Here is a 13,734-nt window from a genome sequence, read left to right as displayed (position 1 = left end):
TTAAAACAAATCACAGGTGTTTTTCTCTAGGTTTCATGGTCATTTACCTTAAAAGTTTTTATTGAAACATCCGAGAAGTATATTCTCTCTTGTGTGTAAAAAAAAGGTACAGTATTTTGAAATAGCAACTTTAAAAAGCTACAGTTCAAGGATAGATTTTTATTAATGGCGACTCTACAAATGAAATGGAGTAAGACCCTGAGCTATATTTCAGGCCCTTGACAACAGGAATTTTTGCATATTTTTAAACTTCATTTCCTTAGCAGATTATTTGTCTTTTCCCCCAGCCTCTTTTTAGGTTTAAGAGTTGAATTTACTCTTTCTTTTTCTTCCTAAACAGGTTGGTCAGGCCAAAGATGAACTGCTGACCACCAGTCAGCTGATAGACCACCTCATGGGAGAGAGCGACGGCATGCCTAAGGTACTGAAATGTTTTCTTCACTTGGATTTTAAGTATCTTGGGTAGATTTTACTTTATCTGCCTTGTTTTCAACTGCTATCTATGGCTTTTGCATCATAAACTTATGAAACTCTCTCCGAATGTAGACTTAGGTCATCCAGACAGACCCTGCAGCTTAGGGGATTCTGTGTACATTCTCCCTTTGACATTGGCATTGCTACCTCTGAAATAGCCACATCCCTCTAGGTGATAATCCTCACCACCTACAATCTTCTCAAATGTTCTAGAGTTTTATTTATTCTGCAACTATGAAAAAGGATTATTACAGCGGTGACTTAGCACAAATTCCTAAAAATTAATGTACTTTGTTCATATTTCCAAAATTATGGTAATTAATAAAAATCATATTTAGCATAAAAGTAACTCACTAGAAATACAAAGTAAAAATAAATCAGTAGGAACCTATTTTCAAAATATATGACTCTCTTGGAGTTCATGCAGAAGTCCATCTTCTCTCAGTCCCTACTCCTTTGAGGATGTTCCCAGGTATTTTTCTTCCCTTTAGCCTTGGTGTTCAAGGGGGATCTGTTTGTGAAGAAACTAAAGTCACAGCTTTGGAGAGAAGGCACTGAATGTCACACCTGGAGAAGATTGTAACAATCCTGATCTCCAATCTGTTATCCGTTTCTTAAAGAACTTGTCAAAGGGCACAGGCCCTTGAACATCCACTTATAATAATCAGGAGATAGCACCGAGTATGTGACATTGTCCAGAGTTAAGGAGGATAGAAATTGAAAATCCTCTAAGGCCAAAGAAAATTGTATAGGCCAGAGAAATTTATATAGGTGTAAAAATTTTTTATTTTTGTGAAGTTGCTATATTGTGTAAGAACACATTTCATTTTCAGCATATGAGAGAGAACGCTATGGAGTAGCGTTAGGGACACAGCCCTGGAGAGGTGCTGGTGTGTTTCAGTTTTTCATCAATGAAGTTGTATAATTGTGCCTTCCTCCCAGGGAGGGTATGAATATTTAAACAAGCCAATATTTCTCAAGTACGTAGAATACCACCTGGCACATATTTAACTCTAAATAAATATTTAGGAAACTAATTCTTTGTTCATTCGGTTTTTTAAAACAATATCAGCCCTCAGTTACTGGAAAGCGAATGTATTCTGACTCTTCAGCTAATGAAGAATGATGTTTCTCTAATGGTTTGTATGGCAGGATGCCAAGTACCTGTTCCGCTTGTACATGGCCCTGAAGCAGTACCGAGAGGCCGCCCGGACAGCCATTATCATCGCCAGAGAAGAGCAGTCTGCAGGTAGGTCTCTAATGTTCATGTTTTTCTCCCCAAGCAGGCAGTAGAATCAAGCTCCCCAAACCTCCTCCACCGAGGGGAGAGGAGCCAATTCTAATCTAGGCTTGCTTTGAATCAAGACTAGGGAGATGCCCGTTTTAGTTTTCTGAGACATAAAATAATTCACCATCACAGGAGAATATTGAACCCCAGTGAGGCCTGCTCCTGTCAGGTGCGGCTTCCTCTCCTTTGAGGCCACGCAGTTGCTGTCCCCGGACAACGACTTCTCTGAGCGTCCCAGCTTCCTGCCCCCACTCAGCGCTTTCCTTCCATCCCGCGTATTTGACCGTAACAATATAAAAGATGTTAGAGATGGAAGATGTGTCATTAGTATTGATCTAGTGCTTTGTAATAGGGACTATTTGTCGTCGTCGGCAGCCATCCGTCTCCAGAGACGATGGTGTAGCTTCTTAAGAGTCTATCTGCACCGCCAAGAATGGCTGTGCAGTCCAACTCGGGAGTGACACGGTATCTGTCTCCTCCCGTGTTGCATCGACATCTTGTGATGACGCTGGAGTGTCCTCTCCAGTGAAGCTGAAGCTACAGAGCCTGGGCAGGGTGATATGGAGGGTCTGCTGTTGCCCATGCAGCAGACCCGGGACTATTTGTAGAATCTTCTTAATGGTTGTGCCCACTTATGTGCTCTGTAAATATTTATTGAATAAGTGAGAGAATTTGGTATCCTCACTAATGTTTGCAAGCTGGTTCTTTCAGAAGTTAATAAGGAACACAATTTTGGAAAAACAATTAAATAACTGATTACTTTATTCAGCTCATGTTTAACACCCACTTCTGTCAGATACATGCTAGGAGCGCAGGATCCTGAGAAATGAGCCACAGTCCCCCGCCAAGGATTCGTGACTTGATAGGACAGAAAGCTGTTACATGGGATGATGGTGCCAGATACCAGGAACGGGGGCTACCTCACCCTGGGGGCTAGGGACGGGGAAGTTGGAGGGTGGAGGTGCGAGAAGGCAACAGAAGCTTCTGCTAAGTTTTGAAAGGATGCGCTAGCAGGGACAAGGGGAAAGGGGGGTGTGGGAGAGGAACTCACGTGCCGGAAGGAGCGAGGGACACCGCTGCCCATGACGGAGCGGGAGGGGCGGAGGAAGAAAGGGTGGGAAGGCAGGCACAGGCAGACCCTGCGGGGCGGGCTTCAGTCCTCTGCTGAGGAACTGGCACTTGATACCTAAGGCCTGGGAAGGGTTTTATGGTGGGAGTGGTCTTGAGGGTTCGGGGTGCAGGGTGAGATTTGGAGCTTTGACAAAGACACTGACGGCAGCATCGAGGCAGGCGATGCCGGGGAAGAATACTGGTTAGTGCTCTCCTGAGAGATGGCAGGAAGCCCTGAGGGCCGGGAAGAGAGGTTGGGTTGGGAGACTCAGCAGGTAGGCTCCGAACTTGATGGCCCCTTGGACTTTGGAGGGGCGGGGCCAGGGCTGGGGCGGGCGGTGCTGAGGAAGAGGAAGGCATCTAGGAAGATGCCACCATTTTCTTCCGGAGGCTCAATATTAGTACGATAAGTTACAATGGGAAAAACTAAGTTTCTTCAAGTAAGAAATTAGACTACTGCTAATAACATAATTAAGCCATTTATAAAATGAGGGCCCATAGAAAGTCCTCATAAGTCATCCTTTACGATAATATCATTTTACCCCCTTTTCTCAAGGAAACTATCGGAATGCACACGACGTTCTCTTCAGTATGTATGCAGAACTTAAATCCCAGAAGATCAAAATCCCCTCGGAGATGGCCACCAACCTCATGATTCTGCACAGTTATATACTGGTCAAGGTGAGGCCCGTTGAGTGACCTGGGATATAACCTGCCAGGTGTGTTTAGCACCTGTAAGGATCTTCTGTGGGTGCCTCTCCATTGGTTTCGTGATTTCCTCCATCTCTATATTGTTACGTGAGAAAAGCAAGATACAGAATAATTTACAATAGGCTGCATTTTGTGTGCAAAAAATAAGAATGAATATACATTTCAAATAAAATTAGAAATACATGTTTAAAAAAAAAACTAGCAGAAGTAGCTTCCTAAAGGAAACAAGGCAGGTGCAGAGGAGGCAGGGCCCCCCAACCAGGGAGGGAGGGAAACAGAAGGAGAGGAGGCTTCTCTGTGTATATTTATCTCGTTTTCATTTTGAAGCATATAACTATATGAGCTGGTCAGAAATAATTTCCAAAAAAAAAATTTTGTTTAGTCCGAGCTTGCTAGTTTATTCTAAGATTGTGGATTTTATACAATTCCACCAATTTTTGGTAAAAAAGAATTTATGACGTTAGAATTGACATAAAACATTACACTGATTTCAGGAGTACCCACTGCAAAATGACCACCACAGTCAGTCTAGTTGCCGCCCGTCACATACAAAGTTAACTTCAAGGACACTCTTCAATGTCGTTAAACTGTCGTCACCATGGATACAGATTCCAACTTACCCGTTTTTCCAAATTTTCACATATGTCAAAGAACATCTCCCCATACTGATGCTAGATTGGTTTGCAGGCCAGTCCACGGAGCTAATTTAGCCTTGACGGTACCCAGCACAGAGCGGTCATGTAAGGACTGGTCTAGGTCCTGACCTCCGTCTGCAAGGACACTGCCCGGCAGAACTTTCTGCAGAGGTGGAGTGTCCTGTATCTGTGCTGGGCAGTATGGCAGCCGCTGGCCTGGCTATGCAGCACTTGGGGTGCTGCTCGTGTGAGTGTAACTGATAAACTAACATTTTTATTTTACGTAATTTTAATGTTTGAATTTAAGTAGCCACATGTGACTAGTGGCTACCACATTAGACCTCACAGACCTGAATTTCAACTTGCAACCCCCAGAGCACATTTCCCTTCAGAGCAATAGGCACCCCCTCTCTCTGACAGAAAGGAGTAGAAGGGGGTGGTCCTTCTCAGCTTCAGACAGCTGTGGTGGTGCCCTTGTCCTAGGGGCACACAGTCCAGCAAGTGGGGCTCTTTAGAGGTTGAGGGGGGAGGGTAGAAAGTTGGTGAGAGATAAGAAGCAAATATAGGGGTTCCCCTAAGAACCCCTCCAGGACCAGAGGGGTGGTTCTCGAGCCCTTTTCTTTTCCTCCGGCCCCAAGGGCGGGCCTGCCACCTCCGTCAGACAGTCATCCTCCCCTCCCACCCGAGCACCCTCATGACAGCCCCCCTCCTACCGCTCTAATCTCCTGTGCAGGCACCAAGCATTTCAAGGTTTTCTAGGACTTTTAACTCCTTGCGTTGTTAAGAAGGAAACTAACAGACCCTGTTAATTAAAAAATATTGATGCAAAAACATCACAGATGGCATCTTGGACAAAAAGGACTGGAGTCACCCACATTTCAGGGAAGATCGGGACTCAGCTTTTGCAGATGCTTCCCCCCCGGAGCTGAGACAGGGAGATCAGCTGAAGGACATCCTGGGACCTTTGGGTGTGGACGGCTGAGCTGGGCAATCTGAGGCCCATAAAGTCAGCAGAGAGTGAGGGAGGACAAGCAGCCAGGGCTTCCCTTCCCTTCTTTAGATTCAGTTACTACCTATTATCGTGTTGAGGTTCTCAGGAAAGTACACACCATTTGCTCAGACCTGATGCCTGAGTCATTCTATACTCGCCCTTCACATTCTGACCAAACATCAGCTCTGACTCCCAGTCTGCCCACTTCTCTCGTTCCCCACATCCCCACCTTCATGGGTAACCTCCTCTCAGCCGATGACTGCAGGGGCCTCAGGGCCTGGCCGTCAAGTCTCGAGCCTCATCGCAGCCTAAATGCACCCCCTCCTTGCATCCCAGACCCCTAATCTCAGGTACCTTTGGCCACCGTTGCCTTTGGCCTTAGGACAGACAGTGCCTCCTCCTTTAACAACTCATCTCTCTCTCTCTGCCTCACTAACAGCTGTCAGGTGTCACAACTTGGTAGAGTAGGCATTATCAGTCCCTAACAGCTGTCAGGTGTCACAACTTGGTAGAGTAGGCATTATCAGTCCCTGAGTATTGGCCAGTCAGAGATGGGCCAGGGGTCTGAACTCATGTCAAGTGGTCTAGCTCAAAGTAAAAAATGGAGTGTCAAGTACAGGCAAGGCTCGTGAGGCCGCAGGGCCCGCAGCAGCTGCCGGGAGGAGCAAAGTCCCAATGGCATTAGTCAAGTAAGTCTGCAAGGATCTCAGGACCCTATTCAGGGTCACAACCAAAGGTTGTTTATTTGGAGGAATAAAGCATGAATTAGCATTACTAATCAGAGTATCTAAGAAGAGGATTAAAATACGTTATTTATTTCAGATTCATGTTAAAAATGGAGATCATATGAAAGGGGCACGTTTGCTCATTCGGGTGGCCAACAACATTAGCAAGTTCCCATCACGTGAGTACTGAGAAGAGCCTGTTGTCCACGTTTCTGCGTCAGTGTAGCGTTCTGCACTGTGAGACCTGTACTCACGAACTCTGCCGGCCACTGTTCCCCATGTATAGTAACTCACTCGTCCTCAGAACCACTTCATGAAGTGGTAGAACTCGTATGAGACTTCACTGGGACTCACACAACTCAACATGTAGTAGTGCTAAAAGCTAAGACTTATCACAGCGAAAAGTCACAAAGGAAAACTGGCAAAGGGAAAAGGCACATGGCTGCAGTCTGGGAAGCAGGTGCATGCTTCTGGGGGCCCCCTCCACGTGGGGTCACACAGGACACACCTAAGGGGTGAGTTGTGCGATAACACGTGTAAAAAAGTGACTCAGTGCCCAGGGGCTGTACCCTGCTTACATGTACCAAACTTTCCAGACTCCCAGAAAGCGGGTGTTCAGCATAAACCGCATTGTTTGTATGAAGAGGTTAGGCACAGTGAGCCCATCATATCAGTTCTGGAATGGCAAGAACACCTCCAAAAATCCAAGTTCCCAGATGCCTGCCAAGGACCAACCTTTCAAGCAGGTCTTTCTAAGGATAGCAGTCTCAAGACTGCATACATGGGCACTGTTATTATTTTCCCTATTTTACAGAGAAGCAAACTAGGGCAGAAGTGAAATAACGCTTGCCCAAGATTACATGTCAGCCAGTAAGTCTGCAGGCCATCGCCTCTGAAAAAGGGTCCCATTATTCTAAAAGACATATCATCAGAACGTTCTTCAGTGAATAGATTTTAACACATTCTGTAACAGGTGAACAAACTTTTTCTGTCCAGGGTCGGATGTCAGATGTTGGGGGCTTTGTGGGCCACTGTCGTCACAGCTATTCAGCTCTGCTGTTTTGGCCTGAACCACATGTAAACAAATGGCCGTGGCCATGTTCCAACAGAACTTTATTTTTTTGGACACTGCAATTTGAACCTATCTTTCATAAAATATTTTCACAAAATATTATTTTAATTTTTTTCAACCTTTAAAACCATAAAAGCCATTCTTGGCTCATGGGCAGTATAAAAACAGAGGGCCAGGTTTGGCCCACAGGTCATAATTCACCAATACCTGTTCTTTAAATGGATTCTTTTTTTGTTACATGAAAAAAGACTTAAACATAATTGCATTACCTCGTGGGCAAATGGTGTGCTAGGACAGGCACTTTTAAGTGCTGATGGGAGTGGGCATTGGTGTGGCCTTTCTAGAAAGCAGTTTGGCAATTTGTGCTAAGGATTTTTTTAAAGGTCATGTTTTTGAGCCAGTAATTCTAGTTGTAGGTATCTGTCCTGAAGAAATAGATACATGCAGAGAGGTTAGTACATAAAGACAGATCCCTCCCACCCATCCACCAGCAGTCCTGCCGATGTGGAAATGCATGTTGAGCCTGTGGAAGGATACACATAAGGTGGCCTCGGGGGCGTGCAGGCCCTGGTGGTACAAGGCAGAACACTGTACAGTCAGGGGAAAGACATTTTGATGAGCAGTTAGCCTGACCACTCCTCATTAAACAGATACCGGTTCTTTGCCAGGGATGGAGTCCTGCCAGTAGAGGCACTCTGCTTTCTGCTTCCCCGTTTGTATTGCAGACATCGTGCCATTACTGACGTCTACTGTCATCGAGTGTCACAGAGCAGGCCTGAAGAACTCAGCTTTCAGCTTCGCAGCTATGCTGATGAGACCCGAGTACTGCAATAAAATAGATGCCAAATACAAAAAGAAGTTTGAGGCAATGGTCAGGTAGGCAGTGGCGGCGAGTTCCACTGTTTAATCACCTTTCACAAATGTACTTTCCAGAATGTAGCTGCTAATGTGCAGACTCAGTAGGAAATGGATGGAGGCAGCAGTTAGGATTGTATTCAGCTACCAGCAGCAGAAGACCCAGCGTGACTTGAACAAGTCGGGATTTATGTGACTCACTTACAAGGTGGTGTAGTCCAGGGCTGGTGCCGCTGGGTCCTGATGCCACTAAGGACAGATCCCTCTGTCTTCCAGCTTTGCCATCTGGCACATAGACGCTTCCTCCCCATGGCTGCACAGTTCTGGTTGTCTGCCACAACTGCAGACATCATGTTCCCATTCAAGGAAGGACGAGGGAAACTAACAGATGGAAGGTCTTTGCCTTTTAGAAAGGACACCACCCCCAGAAATCCATTTACATCGCACTGGCCAGTACTCTGCCACATGGCTTCTTTTAGCAGCAAAGTGAACTGCTGATTAAAAACACAGTTTGGTTGGCAAGGAAGAATGGCTGTGAGGTAGGCAGCAGTGTCTGCCAGAGAGACAAACAGTGACTGTTTCTCAGTGTAAGAACCGTGGTCATTACACAGCCTACTGCCAGGAGAGAGTTCATTTCCAGACCCTGTGTAGGTCCAAAGGCACATATGGCATGTCCTTACTTGACAAAGCAATAAGCAGCCTAGCTTTCCAAAGCAAAAGTAGGAGTAGCACTAGTGTTTACAGAAGGAAAAATTAATTGCAATCATACAGTAATTCCATACTACCCCTTGTTCAAAGTAGTAATGACATTTGAGGTACCTGTTAGATACACTATGACCAGAGGACCCGTTTCTCAGTCAAGGGAGAGAGCTGCAGTAATGGCAGATGGAAGCAACACCACTTTACTGTTAGCTGGGCTTGGGACTAGCCCTCCTGGCAGAGAACTCTAAGCTGGAGAGGGCTACATGGAACGCTCCCTCTTTCAGACTGACCCACCATGCCCGCCCACGTGGAGTGTGAGCTGGGGAGGTAACACCAGAGCACATTTACCAGACAGCCTAGCTCTGTGCTGTCCTAGGTGCTAGGACGTGCTCGGTATTGTCTCCCCATGCCCAGAGTGCTCTGTAGCTATGAGGTCTAGCACAGTATGCATCTCCAAAAAAGCAAGTATGCAGTTTTTGCTGCAAAGATGATGTATGGCACCTAGTACCTCCAGTAAGGATTTATTGGTCACTCCAATAAATATACAATCCCAACGCAGACCCCTCTGATTAGCATCCAAACTGCTGTAGACCCATCAACTCCTCCCCAGCATTAACCTCATGAGGGCTTCAAAGAGAAATCAAACAGACCCATTTTGTTATTTTTAAAGGGCATATTTACAATCTCTAGTTCTAAAAGAAATGTTATTTATCTTATACACAAATTATGCCAATCGTGTATAAAGCATTTATCATTAAAATCATAACAAGTAAGACACTATTCCTTGTTCTGACTGCAAGGACATTATAGTCCTTTCCTGGGGAGTACAGGGCCAGGTAGGAAGACATGCCTTGCACATCCAAAAGCAGCAGAAATAGTAGGAAGTTGTGTAAGAAACTCATGCTCACCCCCACTGGTTAGGTGAGGCAGTCATCGATGAAGGAAGCCCTCACTGAAGCAGAAGTTTCAAGCCAGGCTTCCACAAAGCGCGGGGCGGGGCTGGAGAGGCACAGGCTGAAGGCAACGTTTTTCCCATAAGGAACTTAATCTACATGAGACATTTTTCACACGATAAATACACTTCAAATGTATATCTCACCTTCCCAACAAGACTCAGTTCCTTGGAGGCAGGAATCATTATCCTGATTTTACATTCCTTTTACACATTTAGTCTGAGCATTTACTGGCAAGATTAAAAAATAGCTAGACACCTAAATTCTAGGCTAGTTCCACAGCCTGCGGGCCACTCAGCAAGTATGTTAGAGTCTAAAATCCCAATAGGGCTTGTGGAATCCATCACAGGACACAACCAGATCTCCCACAGACAGAGGAAACAAAAGCCGGTGTTCATTTTGTCCAAAGCCAGAAAGAAACAGACAAAGAGTCTAACCTACTCTAGGCCCCACTGGTTTGGACCTAATGGGCTGAGACCCTGGAAGGGAAAGAATGACTAGCGATCCTTCTGCAGCCACCCACCCCTCTAACAATAGCAGAGGCCTCACCATAAACCTCACAGCAGAGAGGTGGTCAGCACTCATAGCTGTAACAGCTTCAGAGTTCTAACTCTTTCAACTGCCGAAGTTATGTTCCCCACAACCGGTTAGTAGTAAAATTAACTTTTTTTAATCCAATCCTTTGCAAATTAATAAGGAAAGTCATGTACCAACGTAATATTTTACTGTACAAGATGACAATCTTAAGAATTTGTACATGTATCATGGAACTTTTTTATTCCTAATTTATATTTTGCAAGATACTTGGCAATGTATAAAGAATACCCAGTTCTAGGTGGTGACTGTTTTGTATTATGATTTATTTACAAAATTTCACCACATAATAGTAACTACCTTTAAAAAAGTCAGCACTGATCCTATGAAGGCCATCAGAATAAATTGCTAAGCTTACAAAAGTCGCCTTAGTACCACTGTTCTCAGGCACGTTGCAGCACAATCTAATGAGACTGACATGGGACAGTGGAGGGCCTGGGCAGTCCTATGAACCTCTATAAGAGGCGTACGTTAGCCTACTGGTTCCATCTTGCTAGCTGTACCACCACTTACTTATAATGGGACCACTCAGTTGCCCCATTAGCTTTCCTTTGGAAAAACAAGGCATCCTCTAGACCAGCTAGACTGGTCAACAGGGTAAGTACAAAGTGACTGTCAGTAGTGAAAAATGGTTTCATTTCTTTGAACTTTTTCCTTTTCCTTTTCTGGACTCATCTTTTTCTGATTTTGAAGGCTTTGAAGACTTTGTCTTTTTCTGTTGGGAGGAAAAGATACACAAAACAGTTAATAGCTGTGTTTATGAGTAAATGAAATAAGTTCCTCTATATACTTCCAAGAAACACTTGGGCTAGCTGTAGCCTTTAAAAGTTAGCAGTAAAAACTAAAAAGCTATTTAGAATCTAGAACTCAGATATGTTCCCTATGTATGCAGTTTCTTGGATTTAGAACAAAGGTATATTTAGGAGACACAAAATAAGCAAGACAATTTACAAACAGGGTATAAGACTTTTCAGATTCAAGAGTCTAAACGCATTCAGTTTGAGGAGACAGGAGAGACAACCCCTTATGTGTACATAAGACTAAAGCAGGGAGAGAGCTACACTATTCCTGCGTATACAAAACCAAAGTGAGGGGCAAGGCCCTGGCCAGGTAGCTCAGTTGGTTAGCGTGTCATCCCAATATGCCACAGTTGTGGGTGCAATCCCCGGTCAGGGCACACAAGAATCACCCAGTGAATGCACAAGTGGTTGGAACAGCAAACTGATGTCCCTCTGGCACTGTCTGTCTTCCTATCTCTCTCTTTAAAAAAATCAATTTTAAAAAAAGTGAGGGGCAAGAATGATATGCTCACAAGAGAGGAGAATACACACTACATTCCTTTGCCTCAGCCAATGGCAAACACTGGGCTGATACTATAAATGATTTTAATCTGTCCTAGGAAAAACAAGGATATTTTGCTCTAAAAACCTTCTATAGGCAGTTCAATGGCTATTGCAAAACACAAGAGGAGGAAGAAATGGTTTCATTGAAAATGCTTTCCTTGGTTGTGCTGTGAAGAAAATGTGTGTCTGTGGGTAAAGCACAAACCAATGACCAAAGAAATAAAAATCAGCAAATGTCCATCAATATGATTTCTTGCTATTTGGGTCTTCCACTATTACATGAAGCTAACTGTTAATAAAAATGAAATCTATACCTATATACCCTCAACTGTGATGAACAAAAAACTTAAAAGTATTTTAACAACTTTACTTACTAAACAGGCTCTGAATAATTTCTGAAGGCAAATAATACACAAAAAAAGATAAACTATTTTGAGAGAGTATCATAGGTTTTCCTCTAACTTAAAATGCTACCTTGATCATAGCATCAGTTTCCATAGAGTCTTGATCTTTCTCATCAGTTTGAGAGTCATCTTCATTTAACTCTTCATTGTACTCAGAATCCAGTGTGGGGCCTGTGCTGTGTCTGGATGTCTTTACCGCCTGAATTGAGTACGGAATAAGGTGGACTCCCTTATTGTAAGCTCTCGTAAAGGCTGCCTTCACCTAAAGAAAAGAAATGGAGTTTTTAAAAATCTGAGTGCCAAGTAGTCCGTTTGAACTCTGTAGGCCTAAAGGCTTTGAAAGACCCTGGAAGCCCCTTGAAATTGTTTGCAAAATATTTATGCATATACATGTGTGTGTTCGTATATATAAAAGCATTTTTCTGTGGACAAGTTTCATATTTTTCATGATATTCTTAATAAGAGTCCATGACTCAAAAAAATAAGAATCGGTGTTTGGAAACTTTAAGGCAGGCAAAGAAAAGTCACTGTAAGTCATCATTTTTACCTATTCAATGGTCTGCAGTTCTACAAAATAACACGCAAAGTTAGTGAGCAATCAATAAGTAATCAAAAAAAGGCTCACAATAAGGTACAAGTTAAAGCTGGCCTTTAATTACCCCAAAATAACTTCACTAATAGTGGTTACTTCAGTATACTAAGTAACCTGAAAAGCCTTAACATCGGGTTTCTAATAATTGCAGGAGTTGTCCATGAACTCTTAACTGTAGACGTCTCAACTGTAGACGTCTCTTGTGAGAAATCACTGCAACCATTGAATCAGGTCAAAATCATGGAGAAGGCAAGCCAGAGAATGTCTTCTTAAACAGCACCAAATAAACACGCACAAGAGTGAGGTATTTGATACTATGTATTCATGTTATGTCACTTCAGATTGTTCGTGCTCATTAATAAAGAAAGTAGGGGATGTACGATTACATAACAGATTGTCCAATGGGAATACTGAATCTACAGATCAGACCGACTAAGAGTAAAAAATCCTCAGCCAGTAAACACTTCTTTTCCTAATGCATTACTACCACCTCCTGTTATTCACCTGGCTCATCCCACCCTTATTCATAAGGAATACATTTATATTAGTTCCTAAGCTGTTCACGTCTTGCTTTTCACTCAGCTTAAAGCAAAGATAAACATACAAATTATAAAGTCGAATCCAGAAGTCTTTTTTTTAAGTATATTTTATTGATTATGCTATTACAGTTGTCCTAATTTTTTTCCCTTTCCCCCCCTCCAACCAGCAACCCGCTTCCCTTCAGTAACCCCCCTTAGTTCATGTCCATGGGTCGTGCATATAAGTTCCTTGGCTTCTCCTTTCCTATACTATTCCTAACATCCCTTTGTCTATTTTATTCCTATCAACTATGCTTTTTATTCCTTGCACCTTTTCTCCCATTCTTCCCCTTCTCCCTCCCAGCTGATAACCCTCCAATGATCTCCATATCTAGGATTCTGCTCCTGTTCCAGTTGCTTGCTTAGTTTTGTTTTTGTTTTTTAGATTCAGTTGTTGACAGTTGATTTATTGTCATTTTAATGTTCATAGTTTTTATCTTCTTTTTCTTAAATAAGTCCCTTTAACATTTCACATGGCTTGGTGACGATGAACTTAAGCTTTACCTTGTCTGGGAAGCACTTCATCTGCCCTTCCATTCTAAATGACAGCTTTGCTGGATAGAGTAATCTTGGTTGTAGGTCCTTGCTTTTCATCACATTGAATACTTCTTGCTTGCAAAGTTTCTTTTGAGAAATCAGCTGATAGTCTTATTGGAACTCCTTTGTAGGTAACTCTCTGCTTTTCTCTTGCTGCTTTTAAGATTCTC

The 13,734-nt window shown here is 43.5% G+C and overlaps 1 protein-coding gene and 1 pseudogene across 1 annotated transcript in view; one reads left to right on the top strand and one right to left on the bottom strand.

Moving 5' to 3' along the window:
* Nucleotides 1-7,886, top strand: part of LOC150020225 (WD repeat-containing protein 19-like) — a 63,078-nt pseudogene extending 55,192 nt beyond the window's left edge.
* Nucleotides 7,887-10,355: 2,469 nt separating this feature from the next.
* Nucleotides 10,356-13,734, bottom strand: part of LOC150020224 (replication factor C subunit 1) — a 57,797-nt gene continuing 54,418 nt past the window's right edge. Inside the window, exons 24-25 of the mRNA XM_090267392.1 lie at nt 11,928-12,119; nt 10,356-10,825 (exon numbers count right to left, since the gene is read on the bottom strand). Of these exons, the coding sequence (XP_090123518.1) occupies nt 10,745-10,825; nt 11,928-12,119 (273 nt within the window). The 3' untranslated portion in view covers nt 10,356-10,744. The remainder of the gene's footprint in view (nt 10,826-11,927; nt 12,120-13,734) is intronic.

The sequence above is a fragment of the Furipterus horrens genome, unplaced genomic scaffold, assembly GCF_987537825.1.
Source record: "Furipterus horrens unplaced genomic scaffold, mFurHor1.1.pri manual_scaffold_2, whole genome shotgun sequence".
Taxonomy (NCBI): domain Eukaryota; kingdom Metazoa; phylum Chordata; class Mammalia; order Chiroptera; family Furipteridae; genus Furipterus; species Furipterus horrens.
This window is presented reverse-complemented; position numbering and strand designations above follow the sequence as displayed.